The 12,438-nt window shown below is 45.8% G+C and overlaps 1 protein-coding gene across 7 annotated transcripts in view; it reads right to left on the bottom strand.

Annotated features, from left to right (window-relative positions):
• Window positions 1–1,606: 1,606 nt before the first annotated feature.
• The window catches only part of ABLIM1 (actin binding LIM protein 1), a 94,939-nt gene continuing 84,107 nt past the window's right edge, over window positions 1,607–12,438 (bottom strand). For 6 of the 7 annotated variants that reach the window (XM_064269274.1, XM_064269275.1, XM_064269278.1 and 3 more), the window contains 4 exons: window positions 11,536–11,596; window positions 9,915–9,989; window positions 8,245–8,325; window positions 1,607–6,884 (listed from right to left, as the gene is read on the bottom strand). In XM_064269274.1, coding sequence (XP_064125344.1) covers window positions 6,703–6,884; window positions 8,245–8,325; window positions 9,915–9,989; window positions 11,536–11,596 — 399 coding nt within the window. In that variant the 3' untranslated portion in view covers window positions 1,607–6,702. Of the gene's footprint in view, window positions 6,885–8,244; window positions 8,326–9,914; window positions 9,990–10,830; window positions 10,839–11,535; window positions 11,597–12,438 lie in introns of all 7 variants that reach the window. The other variant, XM_023546690.2, reaches the window with a different exon arrangement.

Raw genomic sequence — 12,438 nt, 5'->3', positions numbered from 1 at the left:
GTTTCACAAAGCAACCTTGCCCATTTTCTCCTTTCCCCGGGGCCAGATCCTTTTGGCTCTCCACCTCCTCGAAGGGTTGGACATTGTACAGGAGAAAAGCCACTGGCAAAGCTGCTGAGGCACAAGACAGCATGGTGTTTGGAAGGGCCAAAGTGCAGGATTGCAAGGAGGGGCATTGTCAGTGTGCAGCTGACCTGAAGGCCAATGGTGAAGGGTCTCAGACTCCCTTTGCTTTATTGTGTGTGGGAGAGGACTAACCACTGAAGTGAGACAGGAAGTCAATTTTCAATGACGGGACAGTCAACAGTGCCAAATGCCACAGAGAGCTGACGATGAGGTCTGCGGAGTGCCACTGGCTGTGGTCATTATTGCCCAAAGTGGTGGTGCTAGTGTGGTGGGGGAAGAGGTGTACGGAACACAGACCTGGGGCCCAGGCCTCCTGACCTGTTTTCTACAGCAGAGAAGTAAACATGTTGACTGTCTGGAGAACCACTCCAGTGTCAGCTTCCATCTGAATGCCAAAACGACGAGCATGTACAGGCTTGACATACACACAGTGGAACAAAGGTTGTGGTCAGAGGAGGACATCTCAAATATGAATAAGACCGCAAACCAAACCCAATGCTGTCAATTCCGGTTCATAGTGGCCCTATAGGACAGAGTAGAACTGCCCCACAGAGTTTCCACGGGGTGGCTGGTACATTTGAACTGGCTGGTAGCCAAGCTCTTAACCACTACACCACCAGGGCTCCTCAAGATGAATTAAAAAAAAAACACCCAAAGCAAACTCATTGCCGTCAAGTTGGTTTCGACTCATAGCAACCCTATGTGACAGAGAACTGCCCCATACGGTTTCCAAGGAGCACATGGTGGATTTGAACTGCCGGCCTTTGGGTTAGCAGCCTGAGCTACCAGGGCTTCCTGAATTCGAATAGACCCTGGGCAAACCCAGAATCTTGGCAGTGAAGATAAAAAGCAAGCTGAATCTAATACATAAACTCTTGGCTGCTAACTGAAAGGTTGGTGGTTGGAATCTGCCAGTGGCTCTGCAGGAGAAAAGACCTTGTAACCTACTCCCATAAAGACTGCAGCCTTGGAAACCACACGGGGCAGTTCCGCTCCGTCATGCAGGATCGCTGTGAGTCGGAATCGACCTGACGGCACACAACGACAACGCATGGGAGGTCAAAGATGAACTATGCTTTTTAGTTTTTATTACAATGATCCACATTCATGATGGCTCAGAAGCTCTTGTCCTCAAACCTGCTCAAATCCCCAGGCCCTTCTAAATGATGAAGCTGTCGCTGTTCTGCATCACAAATAATATCAAACACCAGCTAGACCAGCACAGTGCAACAACTCTATGTAACTTTTTATTTTGTTGGCTTGGTCAATACTGTCTCGATTATTGAGCCAACAGCACCTGGTATATACCGTTGCTATTTGTTATATTTTCTCTTTCAGCTGGCCTTCCTATGCATTTCCTAAGGTTTTGGTTTGATTTAGATTTTTTTTTGGTTATTAGAAGTTGCGTTGATGCTTTTTAAAATAGGGCAGACCTTTAAAGAGAGAAGCAGAACAAGAAATAAAACCCGGAGTGGTGGTATTTACGAATAAAGCGCACAACTTTATTCATTGCGTTGCTCTGAGTACAACAGTGGTGCGGAGTACAACGGCAAAGAAGTGCAGTTAAGTGCTGCTTGCAACAGGAGCGTAGGCAGGTGAGCGGCTGTAAAGCACAGCAACCTGGAGCCTGGCAGGCTACCTCCTCCCCTGCGGACAAGCACTTGGTACTCAGGGCGCAGACAGACAACCACTCACTTTCACAGGGGACACGACACAGCTTTCAAAACGGGGTTCTTCCAAATATTTGCTTTCATATTTTGAAAGAGGAAGGAGGGAAAGAACTGTATGCCTTCCAAACTTTGAAAAAAAAAAAATCCACAAACCCAACTTGAAATGAAAAACCTGGGACAGCTTTGATGCAGGGTTGTCAGCGACTCACAGGTATTACACACATGATGAGTGGACAGGTCTGTATACAACACCCAGAAAGAACATCCGTTTTGTGGACAATCGTCTTCTCTTCCACCAGGTAAAGCAACATATGCAGATATAATCACTTAGCGGCTCATCGCCTTTCTGAGTCAACCCGTAGAGTATCATCTCCTCCCACCTTGGGTCAGTGGTTCAGGAAGTGACTCATGGGTATTTCACTCTCACGAGAGACACTTTTGGAAAAAATCTTAATTAATGATAACAATGGCACTCAATTACACTAAGCTTCAAAAAGGCTGGAGTCATTTAATTTTGCAGCGTACACACACACAGTTTGGAAAGTTTCTTTCAGCTTAAACTGACCACCCTTCCCCTCCCCCTCCCTTTCCCTGTCCATTTGAGTTTGCCGAAAATTCAACCAGACCAAATGAAAATACAAAAATCCATATGCAAAGCATATTGGTCACCATCTCTCCACTGCTTCCTGGTCAGCAGATGGAAAAACAATTAAAAAAAAAAAAATGCCAAACAGAAAAGTTTCTCTTGTCACAAGGTAGTTCCCATTATATGTATCGTCACCATAAGGTGGTATCATTGCAAATCTCAAGCCCTATCTCTTTTTCTGGAAAGTTCTTTGAGAGGGAACAATGAAGAGTGCATTTTAGGGCACACTGATGAACACTTGGCTCCTCAAAAGAAGACAATTGTAAAAGTCAAATACAATCAGGGCTGCCATTGGAAGTACAGATGAAATCCCTTCTAGAGATACAAAGAGATGATTTACAGAAACGGAGCTTGCTTCAGGGGGCAGAGAGGGGCTGATGACGCGGGGTTCATTTTCCTTCCACCGCCTTTCATGAGAATCAGGTAAGGTGCTGTGAGCACGGAGCCTGGTGTTGCCACCTGTCGCATCAACATGACAGAGAAGGCTGGCACCAAGGTTTTTAAAAAGATCTATCTACTCAAAAGTGGTTAATTTGATTTTTTTTTTTAATTTGCAAAAGCATATAGAAAGCAACTGTTTAGAGAAAGGTGTTTGCTTCAAAGTGTAAAGAAATTAGGCGAAAGTTTTTATCAACATTACCAGTTCGACAGCTCCAAGTCAAGTTGACTGATGTAACCTGACTGGGGCGGGGGGAGGAAGAGAGCTGAAAAAGAGAACTGCTCCAGCCCTCCCTTGAAGAGGAAACTTGACTTGGAAATAACAGACTTCAGGCGGAGTGGGGAGGCAGGGAGAGACGAGAGAACATCACAGATAGAAAACTCTTTTTTTTTTCTTTTTTGCACCTTATTACCTATTACTTAGCTTTTCTAGTTTCAGAGAACCGGCTATCCTTAGTTTTGAAAGAAGTCATATTAAGAACACCTCATAACTCACCCCAAAGCAAAGTGTGGATGCAAAGTTGCACGAGTTTCCAAACGTTATTCCTGTGATATAATAACATGGGAAGACTACATGATATCCTGGCTTTTCTGGAAGAAACTTGAAAGGAAGCACTGGCTCTCACATCTCATGTATCGTGTATCTCATGTATCTGTCACATCTCTGACTTTACAAGTCACAGAGGCGTACATGAGATGTGACCTTAAACAGTCACAAGTACACTGAATGCTCAAGAATGTAGCCCTTTATAGATGCACAAGGGAAGCTCGCTGAGGACAGAATTCCTCCTCCGAGTGACCTACCCTGGCAACCTGTGTTCCCAATCTGAATGTGAAAGGCAGTGTGGGGCAAGGTTTAAGCTGAGAACATGAATGTTCTGTACTGTGGCCTGGACATTTTGAGGACACACATGCTGAGCCTGGGCTCACATCATGGAGAGAGAATTATAGCCCATACATTGGACTGGGGGTTAGGAGAACCAGGCTGCCCCATGACCTGTTCTCCCAGCTGGAGTCTTCTACTGCGTTCTGGTGTCCAATGTCCCCCCCCCAGAGCAGAGTACTGCTCAGCTTGTAGACAGGAAGCTACTGGTATTTTCTGGCAATGTGTTTTTCTGTGGGGTAGTTTAAATTAGGTAGTATGCTTGATATTGAGACAAGTCTTTTTTTCCCCCTCAAGCTGGATACAGAACTGAGTTCAAAAGATACAAGAAAAGTAGTTTCATTAACGGGAGCAGATTCAGAGCTTAGCTCTTTTGACTATCACTGCCATCTTGGGCAGGCCCCTTAACTCAGTGTCTCTGCAACATAAGGAAGTTGACGTTTTCTTCAGACTAACGTCCTGATCCTAGGACGCAGCTACTAACAGACCAATGGGCAGGAATTTTAGCAAAACCATCTGATTGTGCCCATGTTTCCCAAATACCTTGAGTTTTCCTACACTGACGTCTGATCTGCAAAGTATACTTGCGTCAGGCCTCCTTAACTCATGAAAATCTTGGAGGCCCTTTATGGTATCCATAATGAAAAGAACTTCTCTGCCAGCTGATTGCTGGGACCCCCTCGGCCACCATTGTTAATGACTGTCGTAGGGAAAGGCTGGGGTATAGTGGTCCCTATTCCCCACACCCTCACACCCTGTAAGAAGCCTGGAGGGCAGGAACCCAAGGACAGGACACACAGGCTTCGGGCCAAGGCTGCCAATGTAGGATTGCTCAGAGAGAAGATGGGACAGCAAAAATACCGGATGAAGCAAGACAGAAGTGATACGTGAAGAGGCAATGCTGCAAGCTGCAGCTGGGCTTCAGGTCCAGCAGGGGCTGGTCTCATCTCCTCATCACCAACCCGTCCAATGCACGCACATGCGTGCACCATGAGTGTGCGTGTGCGCATGTGCACACACGTATGCGTGAGAACGGTTCTCAGACATTCAGTGCATAGCACTGCAAAGGCAAGCAAACGTCGATTCCTCCTGCAAGTAGGCAGGAGAATGCTGCAAAGCAATTAGTGTCCAGTCCAGCACCCAGGGTGCAGGCGTGTGCTGCCAGTTGTAGGTCTGCAGCTCAGGCTCCGGAAATATTCTACTTGCTTTTTACCATTAGCGTCAGCTAGACAGCTAGCAATCCTAATACTTGGTGCCAGTAGGAAGAATTTCTAAGCTTTTGTCAGTGACTGATGCAGGTGAATTCAAATGCTTTCTCCTTTGGCTTGAAAACAGAGCTTTAAATTCCTAAGCAGAGCCCCAAAGCAAGAGAATAAATGTGGCTTAACTTTTCTCCGTGTGTGTGTGGAGTTGAGAGACCCTCCTTATCCAGCTCGCTTCCTATCTGAGTCATAGCGAGAAGCCTTCTGGAATCACACTGGGGTCTTATATACGTGTGCTGATGAAACCTTAGGCCCGGACTTGAATCTCGTGTTGCTGAATTTGAAGACTCGGTTGAGATGCTCTGATCCCCACACACGGCCTGGACTACATCTATGGTCTTCAGTCTGATCCCGACACTAGCTACTTTGGTGCATGGCTAAGCACCCCCCTTCTGTGTAGGAGGCAGCGTTGGGAAGCGTTGGGCATGAGCAGTTTAGCCTCATCTAGATCTTTGAGTTGTGTGCCCGCATCTATGCAGATGTCCCTTAGAAGGGTCAGCACAGCGGGACAAACATTCAGGCAGAAATGAGACTGAAAAGCAAATGCAGACTTCACGCAATTACCCTGGGTAAGTTACACACAGTTACACACACACACACACACGCAGAGACACAGACTCGGCTAGGCAAGACGAAGAGCTGAAAGGCCAAATTAAATCCATTTTGACGCAATCTACTTTGGAGTTGCAGGGATTTTGAAAAAGAGAAAAATGTGCCTTTCCCTAGCCTGTTACTGAACTGACCTTCAAAACCAAGATCAGTGTTGGGCTTGATCTGAGTCACAGGAAGCCAGGTACAGAGCAGAGGGGCTGCGTTGGTGAATCTGCATTGCTAGGACACACAACTGTTTCTGTTTTTTTTTTTTTTTGCCAAGAGTGATGCGGCCCCTGGCAAACATGGCTGCAAACATCAGCAACCTGGCTAATCTGGAGAAAGTCTTTCCCTCTCCTTTCTTTGCAAAGGTGGGGCTCAAGATATCTCCTAGTTCTTGGTGGGGAGGAAGAATTAAGCATACTATCTCAAGCAGAAAACTGTTAAGGAGGTTTTCTTTTCACTCCTTTTCTTTCTCTTAAAACAAAACAAAAAAAAAACCAGCCAAGTCCTTTGCCAACCACATCCTAGCAGACAGTAGAGAACAAGGAGCTTGTTAAAAACAACTTTTGCTGAAACTCAAACATAGCTGCCCAGCTGCCGGACTCTGGTTTCCATTCCCGCTGAGCGTGGGCAGAGCTGCACGAGGCCAGAAGGAAAGGCTTGTGCAGAATGGCTGCAGCCACATGGATAGGTCCTGGGGCTCTCTCTTCCCAGCCACACTACTAAAGAATAAATACTCACACCTTGGAGTTCTTACAACTGGGATTTTTTTTTTTTCTTTCCATGTGGCATCCTAAGGGCACTTGCTGGCTCTTCTCCTTACAGTCAGCATGACTGTTGGACAACAGTTAAAGAAAAACAAAGGAAAGTAGCTCCTGTTGTGTATGTAAGGTCATGTAAAAGGTCACATGTGAACATCACTGTTGAGTTTGAGAACACAGAGATTTCTACCCCATGGCTTCTTGGCAAGTGTTGTTGTTAGTTGGCCCAAGAGTCGGCTTGTGGGTGTTTTAATCAGATTTTTCCCTTTTTCTTGTTGCTGAGAGACAGTAGTTAGCAAATTCTCCAATCAAGTTTTGAGCCTTAATACAACATCCTATGTGTCCCTGCCACAGTCACTCCTTTTTCTAATTGCTGTCTACCCGTGGAAGTTAGAAGAGTTTTGCTTTTTTCTTCATGTCGTTGCGTCTCCAAAGAGGCAACCTGTCGAACTCCTGTATAGACATTCCAAAGACTTCCCGAAACACTTCTGGGGCTAAGTGGCGCTGCAAAGGAGGAAAGAGCAGGGGTCAGTGCTGATGGGGATGCGGATGGCTCAGAAACTTGCTCTCTGCTTTATAACTAATTATTTTTAAGAGCAAGGTGGGATGGCTAGAGAGGAGCTTGCCTCAAGCCACGGGGCTCATTACAAGGCCCTGGGCATAGGGGCTCCTTACCTGGTCAGGCCAGCTGAGGTGCCCTCCCACCAGATACCAGAGCTGGCGGAGTAGCAATGATTACCATGATAACACCGAATAAACAAATCAAACCAAACCAAACCTGTTGCCGTCGAGTCAATTCCGACTCAAACAACAACAACACAACAACCATAAAACCCCCAAATTAAACCCATTGCTACTGAGTTGATTGTGACTCAGGGTGACCCAATGTGTTAGTGTAGAACTGAGCTCCATAGGGTTTTCTCGGTTGTAATCTTTACAGAAGTAAATTGTCGGGCCTTTCTTCTGCGGCTTTACTGGGTGAATTTGAACCACCAACCTTTCGACCAACACCTGAGTACAAACCGTTTGCACAACCCGGGGACCTAGTAAAGGTTATAGGAAGTGATTTATTTTGCTGGAGGTGACCCCACTTCAGCTCCTTGGAGTGTTGAGAAGATACAGGAAAAATGTGCCACAACAATACGAAAGCTAAACAGAGAGGCCTTCAGGGTAGTCCTCTGGGAGCCCCAGGGCCTCCTTCTGGCTCAGCAGCAGTTCAGGTGGATGCTGGGTCTTACTGGGGGGACCATCCTTCTGTCCTTCCTCCTAGGAAAGTTCCCTTAAGATACTGGAGACTTTATTCTCTGGGCCAGGCTTACCTCTTACACACAGGTGCTGCCTTTTGTCAGGGAAAAGTAATGGTTCTTTAAGAGGCTCACGGCCAGAGTTCTTAGTTAAAATCATTCGGATGTAAAACAACAAAGATCAGTCTTCCATGTCTAAGGAGATCTTGGGTATGTGGACCCAGCTAACCCTTCAACAAGGAACGCGGAAACAGCGGAGGGAGACTTGTGCAGTGCTAACCTCTTTATTGAGGGCTCCCTCCGACAGGGACCTAGGGGTATGTGCAGAGGGATGGAGACGCCCGTTCCTTCATCTCTAGTCATAGTTATGGCACCGTCAGATTTCCAGACAGAATGACGACATTTATGCTGTGGCTCTTGGGTGGTACTTCTGGATTTTACCAAGCTTGTCTCTTAAATGTAAATTTGGGGTTTCCTCCAAAGTTACCTCTTAATTCTACCTACAATATTGGGTTGATCCTTTTTATTTCATTTCCTTTTTGCTTTCACTGAAGACATAAAACATTTCTTAGGAGAAGGCACAGGGAACTGCAATTGGGAATGGATTTTTTTTTTTTTACCTCCAGCCTGGTTCTGTCCACGTCTCTTAGGATTTTGTTGCGCCCTCTGTTGGTCACCATGAGCATTTCGTATGGAAATATCTGATAAGGAAAGAAAAACATCTCTTCTAGAACAGTGCTGTCCATTTCATTACCAAGCAGAATCCACTTAAATCTGCAACTCCCAGGACAGAACTTCTAAGAGGTTACAATTAGAGCATCAGAGCAATGGGTGATCCCCCTTCCAGACCAGCTGGAGCTCAGGTTCCCTAGTGCACAGGGACACACTCTCAATCATTCCTGGCTCTCCAAACAAGTGTCTCCCATAGCAACGTGCCTTTGGAGAGACTTGCTGAGTGAAAGAATACGAATGTACTATGTATTGGGGATGATGATAAAAATTCAAAGAGAATTGATTATTCAGACACAAAGAGAAATGAAGTTCTGATACGTGTGACAGCACGGAAGAACCCAGATCTCCTTAGATGAACTTTGAAGATATCATGCTGAGTGGAAGAAGTCAGCCACAAAAGGACAAGTATCGTATGATCCCACCTATATGAAATATGTAGAACAAGCAAATGCACAGAAACGAAAGTTTATTAGTGATTGCTAGGTGTGGGTAAGAGGAGGAAGCAGGAGGTTTTGCTTAAGAGCTTCTGCTAAGGTCGATGAAAAAATGGGAAACAGATACCCATTGCCCTTGCCGTCAAGTCGATTCCAACTCAGTGTTTCTACAGGACAGAGCAGAACTGCTCCATAAGGTTTCCAAGGAGCAGCTGGTGGATTCAAACTGCTGACCTTTTGGTTAGCAGCCGAGCTCTTAACCGCTGCGCCACCAGGGCTCCTGGCAACAGGCAGTGGTGATGATTACATGACATGGTGAATGTAACTAGTGTCACCGAATTACACATGTAAAAAAGATTGAAATGAGGAATGTTTTGTTTTAGATATATCTTAACACAATAAAAAATGGTTGAAATGGCAAATGGTTTGTTACAGATTTTCACCATCAAAAAAAAAAAGAGAGAGACAGAATTGAAATTACAGGTACCATCTTGTCTTTTACATGATGCCTTTTATCTGGCAGGATAACTTTGTGAAGGGTTCAACAATCTTGTTCCATGCCTAGCCCATGAGTCCTGAGCCGGGTGTGCTAGAGCAGTGCTCCTGGGCTGACATACTGAAATAAGCCCTGGTCACCAGGGAGCACAAGCTCTCGGGCATCTCTGGGTGTACGGGGTGTTCCGGAGCTAAGGTTTGTCCAGGGGCCTGGGACTGAGGAGGTTCCTGAGATGCAAGACCTTCATTGCTAAAACTGGGAAGGTCCTGGGCAAACCGGGACAACTCAGCCACCTATCTGGAGCACTCTGCTGCTGTTCCACTCTGCACTGGGCACGCCTTGCAATGCTCATGGCAGGGTCCAATTAATCCCTTGGTCACAGGGACAGATGTGCCAGCACTTCACTGTACACACAGAGCTTTACAGTGAGGGCTTAACTTGCTGACTTGGTGGGGCAAAACCAAAGAATGGCAGGTTGCTTTATGGTTTTGCCTGAATGCACCAGCCCAAAACAAAGTGGGCACAACCCTCTGACATGGTGAAAAAATAGCAAAATGAGAAATTTTTAAGGCTCTGTCCCAGCCTGTCATCCCTGTATAAGAGCAAAGAGAAGAAGATCCGCACTTGCCTTTGGTTCCAACATGTTGGGCATAGACACTCCTCGGTCCATCCGCATTCCAGGCATGTGGCCATCTGGAAGGGTCTGCAACAGAAATACCAATTCAGGAGGCACACAGAACAGCGTGGGGAACTGAGAAGATGACGGTGGGCTCCCAAACGTCCCTGTTAGAGTCTCTAGTCCTTGCCACCATATATCTCATAGACATGCCATCTTGATTACCACGTATTTTTCAAAATGAGATTCTTGCTGAATAAGGGCAGGGATACTTCTCTTTCATATTTAAGTCGGGGAGAGATCCTGACCTAATAGCTATTGACTAATTTGTGAATGTGGGCTGTATGTATGAAAGCATATGGTACGTCAAAACATCTGCCAGGTCTATTGCTACTTTCTTATTTTTATCTTGCTTTTCTTTGCATGTTTCCTTTCTCTCAGTCTCTATCACAATTTTACAAGGTTTAGGCTCTAGAAAGTAAGCAATGGTACCAGAGGAAACTGCTCATTCCTATTGTCCAATGCATGAGTTTCTCTTCATTTGGGACGAGACAAGGGAGAGAAGGACCTGAAGTACTGAGTGGTTATAATTAAAAGAAAAACAAAACAAAAACAAACTAAACTTATACATGGGCAGACTCTTGATGCTGGTCTACTTCTAACCCACAAATGACTCCCCAAGGCCAGATCAAGGAGTCCTCCAGCACCTGGCCTGGTTCATGCCCTGTCCCCAAGACCTGCAAGGACAACTTGAGCCAAGCACCAGGCCTGCCTGCTCATTATGGTTATGGACATAGGATCAGATGAATCAATCAAAATAAGCATCGTCTCAAGAGAAGCCCTTCCCCAGGGCAACGATACACAACTAGATGGAAAAATGGTTGTTCTGGTGGTGTGGTCAGCTCAAGAAAGGGCAAGTGTTCCATACCTGGTAGTCTGGAAAGGAAAGGAAAAGAAAGGATCATAAGGCTAAGTCCACAGAAGATCACGGAAACCTTACTAGAGAAACTAGCTTCTATTGCAGTTTACAAAATGTTTACCCAATGAATCATGTTCTCTTCCTGCTCTGCGTCTCTAAACACACTGTCCCCACCTGCCTCCCTAAAGCCAGTAAATGCCTGCTCCATTTTTAATCCTCAATGAAATCATCCCTCTCTCCTGGAGGCTTTCCCTGATAACCTAAAGGTGCCCCCTTGCCCCCTTCCTTCTCTCTGAATCTCCAGTCGTTGCATTTAACACACTGGGCCGCCATGGCCTCTTCAGATGCACGTGCTCTCCTGCTTGCTCACGCTCACTCTCTCTTGCACTAGGCCGTATACACTATGAGGGTAAGGGCCATGTCTTATTGATGGCTGGCTGTATCTCCAGGTATCTAGTACAGGGCTCAGCACATAGAAGGAGCAAAACATACTTCTTACAAACTCTCTCCTCATGGTTTTATATCATCAGAGATCCCCTGAAGTTTTACTAAATGCTGTCTTAGCTCACAGAGGCTATATGTGATCCTATATTGGGATGCATGACGGCGTGGACATAGCCGATATGCTTGGGATAACAAAGCCTCTCATGGACCTCAGCCAAGAGCGGAGGATGTGGCCAGCATCAGTCAACGGCCTGGCCATGGAAGACTCACCTCGGACTCCACCGCTGACGTCCCCGTAGCTGTTATATTGAGCAAAGTCTGTGGAAACAGGCTGAAACAAGGAAAACACGTTATAGCAACCATTTCGGAGTCAGCCGAAAAGGGAATGGGATTTAATAAATCCCGGGGATTCTTTCCGAGTGAAATTCCTGGACCATACTTTTCTTCCCTAAGGCGCCCTGGTGGCGCAAAGGTTAAGCACGCAGCTGCTAACTGAAAGGCTGGCGGTTTGTACCCACCCAGCAACTCCTCGGGACAAAGACCTGGCGATCTGCTTCTGTAAAGATGACAGCCTAGAAAACCCTGTGGGGCAGTTCTACTCCATCACATGGGGTCACTAGGAGTTGGAAGTGACTTGACGGCACCCAACAACAATTCTTCTACTACTATCAAATCCGTTTTTTTTTGTAGAACGTCCAATGCCACTGCATAAGAGGCTTTAAATCTCCTGCTGATAAGTAAAAAAAAAAAAAAAAAAAATCACTTCCCTACTTAGTTACACAATTGCATTTGTTCTACTTTTTGCCAGGAGGATGGTAACAAGCGTTCCCATTTCATTTTACAGCAGAGATGATGACTCCAGTGATTCCCTTTTGCTTGACTGTAAATGTTTTTGCTGCATAATTATTTGATCTAGTCTTCCTCTAAGCTTACACAGGCTATTCTTTTGCCTACAGTCAATTTCTCTTTCTCTCAATTGAAGTATCTGATCTTGCCTGTGACCCAAAGTGATTTCACCAGGAGGTCCAGGAGATGGTCATCTTCATTATATCCCAACATTTAGATCAAGTGTTAGACGTATTCAGGTAGTACATGAGCACTGTAAAGGGGACTGGGGAAGGAGTTAACACAGAAATAATTAACTGGAGCCACACATAATGGTCATTTGAGGAT

Source organism: Loxodonta africana, chromosome 16 (genome assembly GCF_030014295.1).
Source record: "Loxodonta africana isolate mLoxAfr1 chromosome 16, mLoxAfr1.hap2, whole genome shotgun sequence".
In the NCBI taxonomy this organism is placed as follows: domain Eukaryota; kingdom Metazoa; phylum Chordata; class Mammalia; order Proboscidea; family Elephantidae; genus Loxodonta; species Loxodonta africana.
Note: the sequence above shows the minus strand (reverse complement) of the source record. Positions and strands in the feature narration are given on the sequence as shown.